This window comes from Gavia stellata, chromosome 13 (assembly GCF_030936135.1).
Source record: "Gavia stellata isolate bGavSte3 chromosome 13, bGavSte3.hap2, whole genome shotgun sequence".
NCBI lineage: Eukaryota > Metazoa > Chordata > Aves > Gaviiformes > Gaviidae > Gavia > Gavia stellata.
Genome location: NC_082606.1, coordinates 9,920,738 through 9,942,368, shown reverse-complemented (window position 1 = coordinate 9,942,368; position 21,631 = coordinate 9,920,738). Strand labels below are relative to the sequence as shown.

The following is a 21,631-nucleotide window of genomic DNA, read 5'->3' as shown; positions in this document are numbered from 1 at the left end:
ATCCATTTCTTTGACATTTTGCTACAGGTTATAGTTACTAAAACTGTACCCATTCTTGGCTCATTCCAATCTTCTATAAATTCCACCAGTTTCAGAAGAATATAGAAGTCCCTTTTTGTGCTCCCACACACAATATAAAAGTTTGTGTTCAATTTTCAGCAATGTGAACATTTTTAATCTTTAACTGCTTCCCTGATCAATACCAGCACATTTGCTTACTGTGAGGAAATATTCAGACCACAAGCACCCAAGAATTTCTGGTAACTGCTCCAGAGCGCAGAAGGAGGAACAGGATAAGAAGTGTTGACAGACAAAGCAACATCTCTCTTGCCATGTTGCAAACAGCCCTGGGGGGTGGCTACACACACTGAACACAAACTGCCTGTCTGGAAGTCTCAACAAGCAATGTAAACAGAGTTCAAGCTCTTCCACACTGTAAGATTTTTGCCATCTTTGAGGGGAAAGCAATTCATAAATAACTTCCAGACTTCAACTTTTGATTTCAGTACAAAATGAGGCTTCTTAACTTTCCTCTTACCAACCTGGTGTGAGGAATACCAACCAATTTCCACTTCCCTGTTGCAGGAAAGGGTTTTATCTGGAACAGTAAGACTTTGCTAGGAAGGTACAGCTGAAATAAAGCTTATTTTCTAAGGGTGAAGTTAGGTTGATTTCAAACTGCAGAGTTAGTACCAAAACAGAGGGCCCCAGTTTACCAACTGGGAGGACACCAGTGTTTCATTATTTACAGTATCTGTTTTTAAATAAACACATTTGCAGCATCTCAGCAAATGCTGCACAAACAGCTGAGCCAACCCTACTGCAGTGGCAGGAAGTGCATGCAAACAGTATGGCAGCAGCTGGAACAGGAACCACTGCAGCCAGCCCAAGGTAAGCCTTCCTCTTGCTGCTACCCAAGTCTTAGGGGGTTATAAGAGCTTGGACATTTTCCAAGTTTATGTAGGGGATCAAAATTACACCAGTGAAGTTCTGAAACTGTGAGCATTCTTCACCACAAGCATCAGAATATTTGCCTTCATACATTCCATGCTGTCGGGACAAGCTGCAAGTGTCCAAACTGTCCTGTAGCAGGTGTTTCCTCCAGAAGAAAATGCTGGATTGTTACCTGTCTGACCATGGTTCATGCAGGAATTAAGACATTTGCCACTGGAGACAGAAATAGGGGAAGAAGAGGATCTGGCAACAGCCCATTTCAGATCATGCTCCAGAACAACTCATCTCTGTTTTCAAAGCCAAAAGCCATGAACTTGCCTAACATCAGTGTCAACCGCCTCCACTCTCGCCACCCCTCAATTACCCAATTCTGTTGGAGGTCTCCTCTTCAGCACTCTGACCAGTTAACGGCTTTTTCCAACACACACTAAAAACTCACCATGCCCTTACCAACAGCCATAGTTTTTACACATGCATTCAACAGATGACCTGCAAGACTATGAAATGAAAACCAACCAGCAGGCAGCCAAGGGTAATGTTATTTGTTAGAGTCCACAAATCTTATCTGTGCCACAAAACCTCCACTGGCAATCAAAGAGGAAACTTAAAAAAGGCAAGAGGAGGAAAAGCAGCCACTGGGACACACTGCCTATGAACTGATTCATATATGCACTGGCAAAATTCAAGAAGAGCCAGAGCACATGCTATACAGCTATTATTTCACAGTGAGAGAAATACCCTACAAAATACAAAAAGAAGTGAGAAAAAAGTAAATAGGCAAAATATGAACATATTAATTGGTACGGGCAGATTCCCACAACTGTAAGACAGAATTATAGTTGTTTCCTTGGAAGAAAGTCAGCTTCTCACGAAAAGACACTCTGGAAAAAATTAGAGGGGCTGATGGGATGTGCTGCAAAGGAAAATTGACCAGCTGTCATGTGAATGAGCTTGCTACTTACTGCCACAACAGTCCATAAATGCAGTAACACGCCAATACCTCAAGACAGAACTAAAAAGACCTGAAAGGCGGAGACAAAATCCTTTATATTGATTTTTTTTCTGCTTTCCTCTCACCAATACCCCTCCAAGAAAAAAAGAAAGAAAAGACAACCCACACTCAGATCAGCTTTCACACCAGAAATGTAATAGCTGAACTTTGCCAGCATCAAATTATTAAATACCCCTTCAGTGATTAAAATGAAAGTAGGTCAGGCAGGCCTTCCTGCTACCCAAAAGACACATCTGCTAAATATTTAGTAATGCTGTAGATTAAAGTAAAACTTTCATGTTTTTTTCTTTCAACTATAAGCCAATCTAGGCAGTTTCTAGTAATGGTGGCAGAGCTTTCTTTCAGCATTGCAAGAGATAAAGTATTGGTATGTTTAAGGTCAGTAGTGTTTTACACAGAAAAGAGCTTCTTAAAAATAGTCCCCTCCAACAGAGGCTCTAGATGACTAACTTCTGAGAGTTATCAGGGTCTCTTTATTAACACTAAAATAATTGACAAATTAAAAGCATCAATTTTGTTTTCATGGATCATCATACTGCCTAAAGACAAAAATCCTTCCCAGCAATTAGGCTTTCAACACCAGCACTTTGGAAAACTCTTGTCATCTTTTTCATAGGAAAAACGTCAAAAGATTGGTTCCCAAAATAAAATTTGCTTATATTTGAAGAACCTGTTAATATCTCAGAAAAGACTAGTAAAATTATCCCAAACAAGCGAATCTAATTGATTTGTCAATTCTGTTGAACTACAAGTTTACTGCCCCCACATCACTTTCTATTAACGTCAGTGTAGGCACAGTTTATCCTGAGGCAAAGCCAAGAGTGTAGGTGCTTGATCCAGATCTGAATGAAAAAGGAAAAAAAATTTAATTCCTGAATCAAGTTCTCTCTCTCTTACTACAGTTCTGAAATATTAGAAAGAAAATAACACAAAAACGTACAGCGTCCATGTACAAGGTGTTAAGACACCAAGAAACGGTGAATAAAAAGTTCTATATTTAAAACGGTAATAAAATGTATTAGGGTAAAAACAAACATGATTATTCATTTTTACTGAAATGACCAAATTTGATCCTTTTGCATATAGGAAACGATACTTTGGCAACATTCATACTATTCAAATTACATCATCTGTACTCAAAAGAGGAATATTTAACCTAAAGATGGATTAATTACTCGACATGCTACAGCTCTTCTGTGACATTTATGCTGGTTCCACGTTTTGTAAAACTTATGAAGTGGGTGCCTGATTGCATGAAGAGAGCACCTAGAACAGTAATGCATGCAGACAGAAGTGTCTCTGCATTTTGGTAAGAAGCTATAAAAGCACGCTAATAATCTGATGTCTCTATCTTCAGTCTGAAGAGTTACAAATCTCATTTTAGATCAATGATCTTTATCTATGTATTAAAAGGGTTGATGACTAAGTGTATTTTTTTTTAATTAAAAACTGTAGTAGCTTTACAGGAAGCTGTTGTACCACTGTAAAGGAACATATGCACTACAGCTTCCTCAGAAAGGATTTTCATTGTTTCACAATCCTATAATATTAATAGTTTTGAATGTTGCTTTGATATTTTTATTCATGCTTAAGCTTAATCGATATGCATTTGTTCTTTGCACTACCTGATCCAGTATGTCATTGCTAAGTAAAAGACACTGCTTTTTAAAACTGATCTCAGCAGAGTTCCAATTTGGACACAGCTGGGCTTCCTTCCCAGCACAAGAAGACCCTGTTCACATCTTTTGTAAATCTACTTAATTGGACAAGTGGTCATTCATTCCCCCTGTAAGCTGGTAACAGTGTCTTTTCCAGTTTAAATTTGCTCTCAGGAGGAAAAATTGAAAGGGTAGTTATTTGTACTATTTGACAGATATAGAAGCATGCCTCTTCTGAGCTACAGAAAAGTATTCCTTTTGTCCTATATTATTGTTCGATCTTTCATGCAATGAAGCATATGAAACCTAATTAAACACCTGTGATGCCTATTTTTCCCTTCTACCATTTCTTAAATCATGAACATCATTAACATCGGAGTTCCTTCATTTCCACATTTATTCAGTGACTCCCTAGGTTATGACTAACCTGACTGGTTGATCTTATGTCCTTCAAAGTGTGCAAGAGGAATGGGTGGGCTTGTAAAGGTGGTGGCTCCAGAGTACATTAGCAAAGTAGGTCTTTCAGTTCCATTGGCCCTATTCCACATCCTGTGTGACTCCCAATTAAGAAAAATGTTACTGCTCCCTTGTGATCCCTCAGGATGCTAGGCTGAAGAAAAATTCCGTAAGGCTCAACACATCACACTGGAGATTGCAAATGCAATAAGGACTTCTTGGAGCAAAACTCAAAAATTGCAATGCAAAAAACAAAGCTGAAATGAGGACATGCCTTTTAGCCTCATTTCCTAAAGGAAACAAAGTTGTTTATTAGAGAGAGGGGCAGCGGCATTGGATTTCTCTCATTTCTGCCTTCTCCCCGAACATTTGAGCCTGTTGATCGGTTTTAACCCTCCTTCACAGAGGGGAAGAAGCCACAAAGATAAGAAGGTCCCACATTGTGAAAAATTGGCCGCGGGATAAAGGAAAGAGTCAGATGCACGCCTCCGCTGAAAGCTGGCAGTTACAGTTTTTCAGTTCTAAAAGGGGCACCCACTAGCTGGCCAAGTTGTACACGCATTGCTCCAGGCTAGCCACAGCACATACTGCCACAATCATTCAATTTTACATTTACTTTCAATTTGGATTTAAAGACATTTTCTATTTAAAAGCAAATTAAATTTAAGCACATCTATTATTAAAAATAAATAGTTAATAGAATAAAAACTAGTTGAGATTCACTGTATCAGCAGTTCAAATTTTGGGGGGTTTTGTGTTTTGTTTTGTTTTTAAACCTGCTAGAAAGCATGATTCTACTTTTGCAGCATGCTCTTTTCATAGGTCTTCCAAAGCCTGCTTCTACTGACACACAGCAGGATCTCAGGCCCTGTCCTGTGCATTGCGTGCTATATCCAAACTGACAATTCTAGAAAACTGTCAAATAAAGATTTATAGTCACGTCTTCTACTTCATAGCTAAAGAACATTTAAAAACTACTACTTCAACAACTCCAACTTAGGGCTACATTTATCCAAACTAAAATTATGGGAGTTTTGCTATCAAATTCAGAAGAAATACAACGCAATTCAGACAGTACCATCTTCAAACTTGGATGACACCATCTCTGTACAGAGATGTCTATCCTGACACTATTCTGATGCAAGAAAGAATATGGAAAAATTAAGTATAGCCAGACAGTTCATGCCCCAGCAGAAAAGACCTGTCAAGTTGAATCATTGTTAGAGGAGAAAGTCAGCGGAGCATGTGCTGTTACGTGCACAGGATCTTAAAGTGCTGGATGAGAAACACTCTGTTGCAAATGGGTGATACCAGCAGGGCTAGAACCTAACCTGGTATCTGTATTTTGGGTCACATTTGGTCATGCATGAATGCATGAAGTCTGGTTTGGAACCAAACAAGTTGGGGGAGACGAATTATGGTTAACATCTGCAATTTAAAAAAAAAAAAAAAAAAACAAACAAAAAAACCCCAAACCAAACTATCCAACTTTTTACTATAATCCACACTCTGAATGTAAGCCAGGCTTCAAAGCAGACTTGGAAAGCACCACCCATTGGCAGTAACTGTAACAGCAATTCATCTCTTATGCAAACATTGCATAAAACAGTTTTACAGCACAAGCAGCAACTCCGACAACTGCTAGCTTTGGGTGATATCCTGAAGTTTTCAAAAGGCATCACATTCCATGTTAGTCATGCAATTATCAGAAACGATTTGCAGGAGGAATATAACTTCCCTCAGCAAGTACTAATATGAAACATTATACTTTCAAGACTGGTGAAGACACACAAGAAAACAGGAAAACTTGCATTTTTTGTGATAAAAATGAATCAACTATTCTTTTCCTCCTACCCAACATACATGCTTTATTAGTCCTTATCACTGATAGCCATCTTCAGTCTAGTCCAAATATTCCCGTTCCCCAAGGACGTTATTGGAAAGAATTCTTTTCTCCCTTTTCAGTTCATAGAGCAACCTTTTTACTTACAGCTCTTTGACTGAGCAGCTAAGAGAACCAAATGAAGTATCTAACAGTTAGGAAAATTATGAGATAGGCCCTCAGAGTGAAACTTGGTTGACTATGGAGAGCACATGCTGTTCACTTTCATGGTTGTATAGCAGCTACTGTGACAGCACTGCCATTTTAAAGTGTTTAATTAGAAATGGGAGGATGCCTTTAAAACAGTAGTACTTCTAAAAGAGAACCTTCATCACCATCTAATGACATATGCTGCCCCATGGGTTAATATGCTTAACGAAAGTACTATAAAAATCATGTATCAATTGTTTTCAAATTTGTTTTGTATTCTGCTGTTTCTAATTCAAACCTGAAAGGGACTTACATACCTGAAAACTCACCTACCCTTTCCAACAACATAAGTTGGTCTAATAAAAGGCATTACTTTTACCCATGGAGCTCACCTTACCTGAAAGGAAAAAAACTGAATCTTGAGTAATACTTAACTATTTTGCTATTTATTCCTTTATCCTTTTATTACCTTTTCAACTGATAGCTGTACACACAAGCAGCAAGACGGCCAGATGCAAAACTGCAATCACAAACTCCAAAGTTAATCTGGAATCAGCTACCTGATTTGTATAGCAGTTGACCTTATACCCCATCCAGTCTTTTATTTGCATATAAAATATTTCAGCTAGATATACTCCTTACAGTCCTTTCATTCACATAACTCTTTTACACAAAGAATCACTGCAGAAGTGTAGAGTGATTTTCAAAATACTATTTGCAAGTGCCCACAAATTTAAATTTAAAAACACTGCTCATATATCTACCAACTCCTTTTTTTCCACTGCAAACCACAAATTTCTAGAAAAGCTGTACTTCTCCTACTAAGCTTGCATCTTCATTGCTGCTTCCTGCCCCTTTCCTACCTTACTACCAGTCTTTACATTGTCTTCCAGAAGTGCCTTTATCTAATACAGTTTAGTCTTGCCCATTTCTCATCAGTAAAAGTATCAGACACAGAGAAAGGGAACAGCTATGGGAAATGGGTTTGCAAACTCAGGAAAACAGCACTGCATTGGTTTACACTTTGATACCATCTTCAGAGCCATAAAAGCAAGGACATTTATAGGGTTTTTTTATCCCTGCAGTAGTTTAAAATATGGAAGAACTTGTCAGGTCAGCTCCAAAGTGCTGGCCAGTATGTGAAAAGGATTCCAACACCCAGTTCTATGCAAAACTGTTACACAAATATCAGAGTATTTTCAACCCCACAGCAACATCACAGGAAAAAATTATGCTGGTTATATGTCATATTTTAATCTAGATGCCAAAATTTAATCTTCAAAGCTTATTAGATTGGAAAATAAATCACAGACCTTGAGACTACTTATTACGATAATCAAAAGTAAATTCTGTTATATTATGTATGAAAACAAAACAATATAAGGATGTTCCAGGAAAGAAATTAGGGGCTAGGACTTCTCATTCACTATGGTTTTACCTCCACTGGAGATAAAAGGGTATGATCTCAGCTGATTTAATGTGGTTCAAGTCAGTCCTGCCTCCTGAGAGGGATGCACTTTTCAGACTAAGACGACCAAAAAAGAAGTGAGGAAAAGAAATCTCATAACCAGATGTTATTCCCAGAGGGAGACTGGTTGGGAATGTATTTGTATAAATAGAAAAAAAATGTGTTTCTGCTATAAAAAGCTGCCTTTTAGGTAAGTATTTCTTAAACCATGCTGCACTTAAACAACTTTTCAGCCATGTTTGAAGTCAGTTCTGTAAACATGATTGTATCTCCAGCATGAGTGGTATCTGCAAGACAAGAGGAGCGAAAGCAAGTCCTTGAGCACTTGACATGCCCAGCCCAGCAAATGCTTAGCTATAAATATGTAAGTAACCCTTCGAAATTACTGAAGAACAAACTTAACTATCTGCAGGATCAGATCATATGTGCAATGGAGTACAGAAGAGAGTATTTGATGATTAACTATCACGACAAGAAGACACACAAGGATTACTGCTCATAATACTTGTTTCTGTAAATACCAAAAGCTGCTTAAATTTTTTTTTTATCTCACCAATCTTCTCTTTGAAAGAAAAGGAAATGTGTAGTCAAGTGATAAAATAATGTGTTCCCATGTTTAACGATAGTGATGAAAACAAACTTACAGTCTGGTTTTAGATATCTGGTTGCAGATGAGGAATTTTATTAACTGCAAAAATAAGACAGTGTAAATTGTAGCACATTCTCCCCACCGAGAACTCCTTAGTGCAAGAGATTACATAGAGGTAAAATTAGAACCCTGAACTAGAAACACAGGAACTTGCTGTACATTTTCCATCTTTTTAACCATGCTTTTGAGACACCCGTTTAGCATCACAAATACTATTCCTACAATTACGTATCAACATTTGAAATGCATATTATTATATGCTTTTCCCTGGCTGGAAAATATTTGGAACAGTCACAAAAGTAGGATAAGTCTCTGAAAAGAAACAAGGGCTGAGAAGACAAGTCTATGTAAGAATAAATTTCCAAGAAAAGGCAGGCAGAATAGTTTCTGGAAACGAATTAGTGCCACTAATGCATTTTACACACGGAAATCAATAAATGTTTTGTAGAGTTTCAATAAAAACTATGGGCATAGAGAAACATCACCTTGCCAATAATACCTTGCAGAACTCCCAACTCCAAACACACATATGTGTTATCCTGATGAAAAACTCATAAGCACTAATCATTAGGGAAAGTGTTTGAGGAGTCACAGGATCAGAAAGCTCAAAATACACCTGATGCATCTCTAAGGAGAGATAAAATTAAAGTTGGGTGTTTCTGACAGTTCTAGGCATGTCCTTTATACTTTGCTAGCACCATAAAAAATACTACTTATGTATTAATATAATCTAGTTACTTACAGAGCTAGAAAAACCAAGACATTTTTCTGACGGATTTAGCTTTCTTTAGATCCAAGATCATCAAAGCGTTAGTTTAGCCCAAGCATTGAGAATCAGGTTGAAGGGACCTCCTGAACCCCCTCAGCAAGCAGACTCTGTCAGACAAACACGCAGTGTTCAGAAAGAAGCAACAGATCTGCTGATACTCAAATACAAGATTTAAGTTCTGGCTAAACAGATAAAACACACTTATATTGCTCCCTCAACAATTTACCGTTTTTAAAGGCCTTTTTTTTTTTTTTTTTAAATCAGACACGCAATCCACTTCTCTTTTTTACGAAAGAAATGCATGTCTTGAGCTGTGGGAAACTTGCCGGTCTTACAGCTGCTACATGTGAAGGCCTGAGAGGGGTTATTTGTGCAGCCGTGTTCACGGCAGCAGCTGTAAAGTTAAGCACATGCACGGGCAGTCGAAAGGCCGAGGCTTCAGGCTTTTTCCTTTGATGCCCCGAACGAGGCCCCCTCGTTAAAAACCCCACGCCGTTAGCCGGAGCAGCGGCCCGCCCCGCCGGCCGGGGAGGCGGCGGCTGCGGAGCTGTGCAGGTGCGCCCTCTGAACTCCCGCTGTGTCAGAGGGGGGTCCCGCAGCCGGCGGGCTGTGGCACTGGCCCGCTCCCCAGGCTCTGCAGCGCGGGCAAATCAGCCTCTTCCCCAGTATTTCGAGCTCCCTGCCCAAAACACTTGTCCTGAGATTATCTATTAACTCCTTTTGCAGCCGAGGCGTTTCTCGGAAGCACCCCCCCCGCCCCGTGCCTCCTGCAGCGGCCCCCTCGGAGGGTGACAGGGCAGAAGGAGACCCGCGCCCCGCCGCCCCCCAGCCCGGCTCGCTGCCCTCCTACCTGCTCGCCTCCCCCAGCCACCGGGGCTCCCGCAGCGCCGCGTCCCTCCGCACCTGTCCTTTTTTGGGCTGCAAGCGTGCCTTTTCCGTCAAGGCAACATCACTTCCCGTAAGGCCCGAGGTAGGGGCGGGAACGGCCCCTCCCGGCCGCGGGGCAGCCGCGGGCAGGGCTGGGCTGGGCAGGGCGGGCAGCACCGCCCCGGCGTGGCTGGGCTCGGCCCCCCTCCGTCCACCGAAACGGGCGTCCGCTGCGGCGAGCGCCGAGTGCCCGAGGGCAGCGCCGCGCCGCTACGACGCGATTGCTCAGGCACTGCCTCCTGCTACTGCCCTTGCTCAAATTCAGAAGGCCATTTTTAATTCAACAGGCAGGCTCTTCTGTCGGACTCCTCCTCACTTTCCTGAAAGATCACAGGCCGTTTAATAAAAATTCATGAGAGACAAAACGGGTTTTGAAGAGAAAATAGGCGGTGCCAGGTAACGTCCACCACTGTGGATTCAGGGAGTTGGTTCTGCCGCCTGCTGGCTACCCTCCCTGGCAAGGGGAAAGTACCTCCTCTTTGCTCCCTCTACAGCTGCTCAATACACCCACTTTCAACCCAGCAGCCCCCAGAATTCAGCAAGCACAGTCTTAAGCTCCGTTGCATCTGTCTGCATCAGTTCAGACATCCCCCTTCTTGAGACTTTTCAAAATCAACTGCCAGCTTTACGGACAGACTTCCAGCCATTATGCTTACAAAGGAAGTGCCTACTAGACTTCAGTTACACCTTTTTAAAATAGCCTTTTCAATATATAATGGTCTTTGTTTACAAAGGAAACTGCTGGAGTCACCACAGCAGTTCTTCTGTGTTTGCACTCATCACAGACTTGTGGCATTTCATGTCCAAACTAGATTTATCGCGCACTCAACTGCACCTCCCAGTCCACCTTCTACTGCTCTCCTCTCGTCTTGGCTCCTGTAGTCCATCCACTGCCACCAGCTGTCATGTCATTCCTGGCTTTAAATAAAAGCACATCCAGGGAAAGGATTTCTTCCCTCATGCTGTCCAAACAAGATTCTGTGTTAAACCCAAAATGTGAATTAAGTTCCTCCCAAGATCTGCAGGTTTTGGATTCTTTTTGGCTTTACTGAAGTCTTGAAATATCTACTGATCTGCTTTCCTTGAGTCTCAGATTCCATTCTCTTTGTCAGACTGATCCACACCTATTACAGGACTAATGCCGTCCTACTGAGCTACATGCTGAAGCACTTCTCCAAGTACAACCTGACTTTCAGGCGACCTTATCTATTAAATAGTCACTGAAGCCTCATTCCTTCAGGAATGAAAGATGTGTATGTGCATGTGTGTACATATGTCTATGTGTGTACATACGTATACACACACAGGTATGAATATAAGCCAAGGACACCAAAGTTGGGTGCAGTTCCCTTCTCAGCCATCAGTACAACTGCATTCCCAACAGAACTGAAGCATTAAGAACTGAAACCGTGACAAGTAGATAAAAATGGTATTTATCACTTGGAGGATCAGATCGGAGGCAATCCAAAACAATCCACGAAGTGTAACTTACAACAGTGACTTTCTTTTTCCAGTTCCCTGGTGGTTATTTAAGCTTAGATGTGAAGACGTACCTTTAAACATTCAGAATTTTATACATATTTCAACATGTCTCTACAGGCTGGTACCAAACACACACGCACGCAGTTTCATCTTCTGATGGCGGATCGCTTCAGAGCAGGGCCGGGCTGCAGAGGAGGCCGCTCGGGACGGCCGCGGCTGGCGCACGGCGCAGAAGGGACGCTCCCCGGCAGGCGACGAACGCTCCGACTTCGTGAGAGGCTTGGGCGCCATTTCCTCTGACGGGAGGCGCGGAGGTCCGGGCCGCGAGGCGGTACCGGGGAACGGCGCCAGGGCAGCGGCGCGGCTTCCACGACTCCCTCAGGGCCTCTTCTCCGGCGCGGCGTCCGCCGGCGGCCCCGCCGTGCCCTCGGGGGGCTGGGGGGGCCCGGGCGGCTGGAAGATGGGCCGGTAGATATAGAACCCGCTGGCCACGCCGAGCGCCACGGCCAGCGCCACCTGCGGCAGCCGCCCCCTCATGCCGGCAGACGGCGCTGCCGCACCTGCGCCCACAGGCACGCGCGAGGCGCCGCGGCCTCTCCGCGCTCCTCGGCGGCACCTTCGCCCCCAGACGGGGAACGGGGACGGAAGCCGGAAGCTCGGCGCTCCCCGCCCCGGGACCAGTTCGCCCCACGGCCCCAAGCAGCGCCGTGCCAGGACCGGCACCCCTCACCTGAGAGACGGGAAACTACAGAGCGGAGACCTCCCGTTCGCTAGAGTGACCGGAAGGAAGTGCCGGCGGTGTCCCCGCGGCCGTGAGGTCGCGCATGCGCCGCCGCCTCCGGAGGCCCGCCCCCGCGGATGGAGGCGGCCGGCGGGCTGCTGGCGCGAGCCCGGGCGCGGGCGCGGAGACCGGAGGCGGTGCGGCTCCGCAAGCGGCGGTCGGTGCTGTACAGCGCCCCCGGCGGAGCCGCCGGTAAGCGGGGCGGGGCGGGGCGGGGGGTGCCCCTCGGAGGGGCCCTTGACGGACAGCCTTCCCTTCCGCAGGCGCTGCCGGCGGGCCGGCGCCGCCGCTGGCGCTCGCGGTGGTGCTGCGGACGCTCAACTGCTTCCTCGTCCAGACCAGCTTCGTCCCGGACGAGTACTGGCAGTCGCTGGAGGTGGCGCACCGCATGGTCTTCAAATATCCTTCGCCGTGCGCGCTCCGCCGTGCCCCACGGCCCCCGCGCTCGCGCCACCGCTTTCTGCGGGCCGGAGGGGAGCGGGCCCCGCTTCCCGCGTTCTGTACCGCCCCGGCGCGACCCGAGAGTCGCGGCCGCAATGTCGCGCGTGGGAGCAGCGCTCGGGAGGAGATGTGCGCGGCCGCGAGGCGCCAGCTTACCCAGGGACGGAAATCCACCGCTGTACGGCCACAAGGGCCAATGTCGCGGCCCGGACGAGGCTGAGGATAACGCAGCTCGAACAGAACTTTTTGTCTCAGTTGTTCATGATCTGTCCTTAATATTAATAATTATGGCCACCTGACTTGGGAATGGGCAAATGGCTTAAGGGGCTACTCATACCCACTGATCTTTGCAAGCATCTACAAAGCTTTACAGCTGCTGGCTAAGGATGATGTTCAGCTGCTGGTGAGTATAATCAAAAGAACTCATCTGCTACTAAAACTCAATTTAAAAGCATTGTATTTAAATCCAGCGTATTTTTATCGTTGTCCAGGTAAAATACAAAGCCTTGAATCTGGCAGTTAGAGATGTACGAGCACCGAGACCTCAGTGAAGTGTTTTGCATGGGTGGAGAACATGCGTAGATCTCCAGTCACGGTACTGATGCCTGTGACTGGGGAGGGATTATTCTTGGCCTCCAATCTCCTTGAGTGTCATACTGATACTGCTTGCCGCTACATTGTAATTGCTCAGTGGTTCAGCTTTCCAGAGTGTTTAATAATATATAGTTGTACTAAACTCCGTAACAACAGCCCCTTTTGACTTCTATTGGAGATAAATGGCAAATAATGCTACTTTCAATTTCTGAACACTTTCAGTTGAACTACAGAGTTTCTTTGTTTTGGCAGAAATATTAGTCTTACCAAAGTATCTTACTATTTAAAAAAAAAAAATAGTAAAAAGCTGTAGAGAATATTCACTAATTCACTTACTTACTGTTTTCATGTCTGAACAGTCATTCACTAAATCAGTAGTCCTCTCTTTGAACTTGGAATTTAACAGGTTTGTTGCAAGTAAAATTTTCTCTGCTTACACAGATATGGGTCCCTAGACTTGCACAGGCAGCGCTGGCGGCTTTTGCTGATGTGAAGCTTTACTCTTTAGTGCGACACCTTGAAAATGCAGAAACAGCAAAGTGCGTGGTGAGTCTCAGCCTTTGAAAAAATTTTACGCATGTTAATAAACACTGTCTGTTGCAGTGTAAACAACAGCAAAATGATAGTAAGTCACACCTTGAAGAATTACCACCTTCATTTAAAATTACAGAATTTGTTTTAACGTTTTTCCCTGTGCATCCTGTTGTTCGTAATCATTTTCAGTACTTCTGCCAGCTGTGTTCCTGGTTTACATGGTATTCCTGTACCAGAACTCTAACAAACACCATGGAAACGCTTCTTACCATTTTTGCTCTTTCCTACTATCCGATAAAAGGTTCCAAGATGGGGAGCAGGTGAGAAACTTTCTACTAACAGTACTGATAATTTTTGGCTTGGGAAAACACCAATCTATTGATACTGTTTAAAATGCTAACTTTTGTCTTAAAATATAAGGCAACTAGAAACACCTCATTCATGTAGCAAGAACTCCAGATCTTGGTGGGAACAGCATTGTGGTATTTCCTCTAAACGTTTTTTTGAAGCTATGATAATAGCTGTATATAAAATGACTATTCTCCAGTTCCCTTACGCGAAGTATCACTTTATGGGAAACTTTAATTTAAACTTTAAAGGACTAGAATTTGTGGTAACTTGGAAAAAAGATAACAAATGCTTGTTTGGGTTCAGACATAGGTGAATTTGTGGTCAAAACTTTCTTTATCGGCTATCTATTTTAAAGCAAGTTATGCGTTTCTAGTTAGCAACTCCGTTGCTAATAAAGCAATTAATATAGTTGGCAGTCTTTCAAGCAAAACAGTATCTGCACAGAGAGAATCAAAGTTATGTGCACGATGAAAAACTTTTGGTCAGAGACATGACAGTATTTAAATTGTTGAAATGTCACTGTCTGCAAAAGAATTGACCAAACCTATTGATAAACTTCTGGTTTTCTTACGTTCCCTCATTCTAGTTGCAAATACTTAGCTTTGATAGCACTTGCAATTGTTATTCGTCCCACTGCTGTTATCCCATGGATACCTTTGGTCTTCAGTCATTTTTTGAAAGAACAGAGGAAAGCAGACTTTATCCTACACAACTGCATTCCAGTTGGGTAAGTTCTTTCTGAATTTAAAGTATGACTGTGCATAGCTATATCTTAAGATTGATTTTACCACTACAAAGGCAGACAACCCAAAAAAGCTGATTTCGTGTAAAAAAACAATGAAAAAAATAGGGTCCTTCTGCGCAAGTTTGAAGAAGGGGCATGCTTCCTTTAGATTAATGGATATGCTGCAAAAAAAAACACTAGGAGAAATTTCATAAGGATGAGACATGAACAGCATTCCAGCTTAATCTGGGATTGTGCCAAGGATACCAGGTGATGGCAACTGGCCACTGTAAAATGGCCATGAGTATGGATAATCTCAAAAAAAGATTAGAAATATCTGTTCAGGGAGTTTTGACAGCTATTTGGAGAAGAGTAGAATCTGATACAAAAGTAATTCAGGCAATATCAGTGCAACCAACTTTCCCTTTTTGCAGATTGGTCACAGTAGGAACCTCTTTAATAATTGACCGTGTGTTTTTTGGTGAGGTAAGTTGTTTCAAACTTGACTTACAAGAAAAAGGTTGGTTTTCAGCATTTTAACATGGACGGATGTTTTAGCCTTCTCTAACTTGTTATTTCTGTGACCATGTCTGGCCTATGATCTCTAAATATATCCTGAGCCATATACCCTTAGACACTGACTTCTCAGTTATTTTAAATGACAGACTGTCACTTAAAATCAGTATGCTCAGCTCTCAATAAATCAATGGTTATCAACAAATGACAAAACTTACACACTTCAGTGTTTAATTGCTAAATATAGGAAGTCTGTGATGAGTCTTAGCAGAAAAAACATAAGTATGAATGAGAATGCTGTATCATTTAAGGCCAGTGATGACTCTGTAATTCAATTTAGCTGTTGGTTTTCACTTTGGGTTTGTATTTAACTTTTTCTCCCCCCCTCCCCTAAATATCCCAGTGGGTACTGGTTCAGCTGAACTTCTTGAAATTCAACGTGCTGCAGAATTTGGGAACATTTTACGGATCTCATCCTTGGCATTGGTACTTCACTCAGGGACTACCAGTCATCTTGGGTACCCATCTGCCTTTCTTTATTCATGGCTGTGTGCTGGCACCAAAAAGGTATCGCATCTTTCTAATGGCAGTGATCTGGACAGTGTTGGTATACAGGTAATTTCTCCTAAGTGTAGCTACTATCTTTCACTAGTTGTATTCTTTTCAAAGCTCATGTCCTCTCTAGAACAAAAAAGCATAATACTCAGATTAAGTGATAAAAACTTTAAACTATTCAAATACTCCAAGAAATGCAGTCAATTACACAAGTTTCTAGAATTTTATGTAATACTACTTCTTGTATCATTACCAAACATGTATTTTTAGAATTGATTAGACCCTTAAAGAATAAAATAATTAAGCACAAAATTCAATCGAAAATGAAAAAAAACACACTCAATCACCTTACAGGTGTTTAAGCAACAATAGAACTAGTTATAAAACTGTGTTTACTAGATGCCTGTTAATGAAAATACCATTTCATTTGGTTCTTTAATACATCCCCAGTAAGACAAGAGGTTCTTAGGCCTCTAAAACTTACTCCATTCAAAAGTCTACACACAGCTCTTAACATTTATCATAGAGGACTGTATGTCTCATTTTAAGTTGAGAAGTAGAAGAGAAGGTAAGCTGTTTCTAAAGCATCAGAATTAACTTTAGATTAAACAAGAGAGACACTTTCAGGCAAGAAAAGATATGACAAATTAATAAATAAAAAGTAATAAATAGTGTTGGACAACAGTAGTAACTGAATATAGCAAAACAGTAGCAAGACCACAAAAGCCATCTCTTCTTTCAGTCCAACTCAAAACTGGATGTAGCTCTATTGGTTTTAGGCCTTTTTTGTCTCACTCAGTCTTGTTATAACCTGTTTGGTTCCCATGACACAAGTCTTGCAATAATCCCCAAAAGTTGGCATGGGAAACTGTATAAAGTTATGTTAGCAGAAGTCAATGCTACTTTGTTAGATACAAACGTGTACTTGAATCTTAGCTTACTATCCACACTTTTTATTGCATTTTATTACAGAAAGCAAATTGGTGAACTACTGCCTAAGCTATATTTAGTAGTCAAAGAACCAGACCGCTTAACTGCTAGAGTAGTAGCCAGGTACTTTTATTAGCGCTTGGTTTAAACTGACCAAATAATCTTAAATTTCAGTGTACTCATTATGCTCTTTAAAGGTTGACAATTTGCATTTTTACTCTAAACTGCTTCAATGCCAAAACCTTTTTAGTACATGCAAGTGCTTTTCTTCCATTCCTCCATGCTCTAAAACGTATTTTGTCAACAGAACTGATGCATCTAACTTTCTCGCTGTAGTATTATATCTTTTATTACAGCACGCTGAGCCATAAAGAATTCAGGTTCATCTATCCAGTACTACCATTTTGCATGTTTTTTTGTGGTAAGCATTGGTTTCACATGTCTTGCAACCTTCCCGGTATATAATTTTTAACTAAAGGGAGACTGTTAATAGTCAATGTAGGTATTTAACAAAGGATTCTTAGAACCAGCCTAACCTTTTCTTACAGCTGGGGGGGGGGAACAAAAAAAGAAAAAACTATGAGGAACAGCAAGTGACTGAAATACAGATGGAGAATCCTTAGCATGGATAGAAGTACTTCCTGCAAAAAATATGAAAATTGCCTTAGTGACTCCTAACTTTTAACAATGCCACCCTTACGTTGAATTTTGTTCCTTGAGTCCTTTGTAGTATTTTTCCACCCGCTTCTCTCAAATATGCCTGACAAATGCCTTTGAGTATGCAACAAAAAAACCTGAAGTATTCAAAACCTAAAATTATCCTTTTCTAGAATCAGGTGTGTTTGTAGATGATGCTAGTGTTCTGTCTATTCTTGACCAGCCACGAGCTGGAGGCTACTTCCCACAGAAGTTCTAGAGCAGTTAATGTGATAGCTTTTTCCTTCAGGCATAGTAAGGTGAATTTGTTAAAACAGGAATAAGGTCCCTAAACTGATGTGGTTAACTTAAAAATTAATGAAAGAAAACTTGTCCACAGTTTAAACTGGAAAGCATGTTGCTTTTGCTAACAAAGACTTTTCTGATACTTTAATTTCATTTTTTTCCTGCGTTTTTTCTTTTAAACACAAAAAAGAGCCTAATAAGGAAGTATTTTATATTTTACAAAACTAGGTATTAACTACACTCGTGTATCTATAGGAAAAGTAAGTCATAACGTAAAGTCTAGTATGCTGAAAAGTTACAAAGGGAAGATTAAAACTTCTGGAACATGAAGCTGTATAGCTTTAGTTTAAATACAAGTTTAAAACAGATGAATCAATGAAAATTATAATTTTCTTTAACTTGTTTTGCTAGTCTAAACAAAAGTAAATCTTATTTCAATAATTTTGCTCTCTGCTGAGATCAAATATGTAGTATGTCTTGGCTTAGTTCAGTGTTCAGTTCAGTAGCAGATTTAAGATGAACCAGTTCTACCTCACATGCAGGAAAAACTCCAATCAGACCACTATTTTTTGTTAATATCCGTCTTAACTGTCATGTCTATAAGGGAAGGAGGTCATCTCCTCAATTTATCAAGAGCTAATTATCATCTGTTTGGATACTTTAGTAAAGAAAAAAAATAACAGAAGTTATTTTTGATAACTCAGTGGTTACAAAGAGGTCTTTAAATTGCTCAAAACATTATAAATAAAAGTAGAAAAAACTCCACATGAATTTCAAAGTCCTTTCCAAGCACACTTAAGGATAGGCTAAGAGCATTTCACAAAAACAGTAAAAAATGCCTATAATAGAATGTTTCCACTCATGTTTAAACCAGAGACTAATTAGCAGACTTTGTTTTCATCTGAGATAAAGATCTGCAATTTGTCAGAAAAGACCAGCTGAAGACTAATTTAACTTACTTGTTACTGACTTCTGAAACAGGCCTATTCTAACTTGTTTCTTGTGATTCAGTAAAGGTGGTCACAGAGTTAGGCTGCGTAAAGTATGTCCTAATTACTGACAAGCACATGACTTAATAAGGGTTTCCAGACTGGTTGCAACGTGAAGCTGTCTTCTGTGCCAGGTTCATCTAAGTTGTGGTTGTGAGAAACAGGTTTATACAGTTATCTCCCACCAGGAGAAATGTACCTTCCTATTATTAGCTCCTTCAAGAAATGCAGGGATGGGAGATGGGAAAAGATGGAGGAGTAAGCTTTTCCAAGGATAGTAGCTCAAATATGAGTAACAATAAGGGAATGCTGTAGCTTTCAGCATGTTGGAGAAAAAGAATACCACAGCCATACCAAAGCACATGTAGTTACCATTTATTCTGGCTCTACTTGAACATGTGTGAATCAGAACACATCAGTAAGTTGCCACATATCACTCATCCAAACTAGCGAATGGACTATTTTCCCCCCACAAGAAATTAAACTTAAGCTCTAAAGAGACAAAGCACTGGCTCTGAAATAGTACTTCTGTACTTCAAAAGACAAGTATGGGTTTAACATTTACACAACATCACACGTCAAATCCAAGAGTTAATAAGGGCAAAATCTAACCTTGGAATTTCCATTTAAAGAGTAAAGACTGAAAGAACACTGTATTAAAATACCTCAAAGCAAGGTATTGTTATCAACCGAGTAATGGTTTTCCAGTAAGTTATGGTACTTTCAAAAATACTGTGTGGAACTGTTAGTATTTGTTCATCTCTAAAACTTTCTCAAATGTTTCTCTAGGATATTCTTTGAAACACCTGAAAGCATGGAAGAAATCTGCAGCAACTTTCCTGCTTTTATCAAACCTACTTCCAGCCCTGTATACAGGCTTGATTCACCAGCGAGGCTCTCTTGATGTTATGAGTCACATACAACAACTCTGTAATAACTCTTACCAGTCACAAGCTTTTGTCTTCATCATGATGCCATGCCACTCTACTCCATTTTACAGGTATTAAAATACTTAACAGTGTACTACGTTAAAATCCATATACTTAAGCAGAAATTAAGATAATTTTTTTTCCTAAGCTTAATAAATTGGGATGGATAGATGTATACAGGAAGAGTTCTGGTTTTTCATACAGTTAATACAGATTAAGTAGGGGAAATAAGCCAAATGCTTATACCACAGAATAAAATTCAGCACCTAAGCTTTATTCAGGTTTTGTAAAATAGCTTTGTATGAGGATATGCAGTAAGTCTTAGGACTTCTGAAAGTAATTCATACTGCTTCATTATGGTAACTTTTGTAGAAAAACTAAAGACTAATTGTTACAGTCAAAATGTATTCATTTTACCTTTACTTTTGCTGCTAGAGAGTAAGGAAACATAATTACACATACAGTGACTGAAGTCAGTATTCCAAAAAGTTTGCAATAGATCCTGGCAAGTAAAGAAAACATTAAAGCAGATATAAATAATGAAGCTGATATGGAAAAGTACCTTTTTAAGAAACTGATGTTACAGATGGTGTTTTTATCAAGATCAGTCTGCTTTCTATGAACTACTAACAACATAGTCACAGCAGTTTGGAGCGAAATCCACTTCTACTTTTGCTTTCGTATGAAGTACAGAAGGGAAGAAAATATTACTCTGGGTGAAAAAAAGTAATTATTCGTTTTTGGTTTTGACTGAGGCATCTTTAAGTGATGAGTCATTTCAAATCTTAGATACTGATCAGTTTATCCTGAAGCGTTTGTTTTGTTTTTCTCCCTAGTCACGTTCACTGTCCTCTAAAAATGAGATTCCTTCAGTGTCCCCCAGACCTAACCGGAAATGAGAGCTATATTGATGAAGCAGATGTATTTTACTCTAATCCACTTGGCTGGCTTAATAAGGAGTTTTACAATGATACGTTATTACCCAGTCACTTGATATTCTTCAGTGTGCTAGAACAGGTATGGTAACTGTAGGATGAAACAAACTACTTTTGAGGTCAAGTTACAAAATAAATTAAGGGAGAGTTACAGTTAAGATTTTTGAAAATTGTTGTCCACAACTTCTTAAAACACAGCTTAAATGAGAATTGAACCCTCTAGTCCATAATATAGTATAGATACCATTCTAGTGATATATACTTAACATTCATATATTCCCTCTCCTCTGTGCAAATTCTACATGCCATAAAGTAATGTTTTATTAAAACAAATGCACAGTCTGTTCCCAGAACCATACACCTAAGTAAGCAACAATGACAAGCACAAATGCCTGCAGTCAGAGTACCTTTTCCCCTCAATTCTTTTATGAAGTTCACGTACTCAAACAACACTGTCAGGTGAATATCCACTCGACAGGATCAAACAGGAGAGGTACCTCTTTTTCTAGCAGTCTTTACTAAAATAAAGGATAAAACTTCCAGGGGACAGTTGAATTGATGGTTTTCAGAAGACTTTGGAACACTGTTCTGATGCTCCCAACTACACTTTCTGACTGTGGAAACTAATGTATGTTCATTTACAGGAAATATCATCATTTCTAGCTTTAAGGGGCTATGAGAAAACAGCCACTGTCTTTCATACTCACGTACCTCAAGGACGAGTTGGAAGCCACATCTATGTCTACAGAAAAAACTGAAATGAATCACACCTGAAGATCAGTTTCTAGACTTAGGAGCTAATGAGATAAGTTTTGCATAGTAGTACTATGCTTAGATGATCTTGTACTGCAGAACGGAGAGAGTAGTGAGTCTGAAACAGGGTAAGTCAAATGGGGAAGTCAGACTGGGCAGCCATTGCATGTCTGGAAACACCTAAACCTCTTTCTGAAGGCAATTCCAGTAGCAGTATGGGAGGGTGGGGGTGTTGACCTACCTTACAACA

At 40.9% G+C, this 21,631-nt stretch overlaps 2 protein-coding genes across 2 annotated transcripts in view; one reads left to right on the top strand and one right to left on the bottom strand.

Moving 5' to 3' along the window:
- RAB27A (RAB27A, member RAS oncogene family) overlaps positions 1 to 9,930 on the bottom strand; it is a 34,554-nt gene extending 24,624 nt beyond the window's left edge. Inside the window, exon 1 of the mRNA XM_059823732.1 lies at positions 9,849 to 9,930. The gene's annotated coding sequence lies outside the window, so the exon portion shown is untranslated. The remainder of the gene's footprint in view (positions 1 to 9,848) is intronic.
- A 2,335-nt stretch (positions 9,931 to 12,265) lies between these two features.
- On the top strand, positions 12,266 to 21,416 carry PIGB (phosphatidylinositol glycan anchor biosynthesis class B). Its single transcript, XM_059824183.1, is given in 12 exon segments — positions 12,266 to 12,380; positions 12,437 to 12,584; positions 12,912 to 13,032; positions 13,665 to 13,769; positions 13,947 to 14,077; positions 14,695 to 14,835; positions 15,267 to 15,318; positions 15,752 to 15,963; positions 17,190 to 17,254; positions 19,554 to 19,764; positions 20,530 to 20,710; positions 21,273 to 21,416. Coding segments are annotated over 12 exon segments (1,626 nt in total).
- The last annotated feature ends 215 nt before the right edge of the window (positions 21,417 to 21,631 follow it).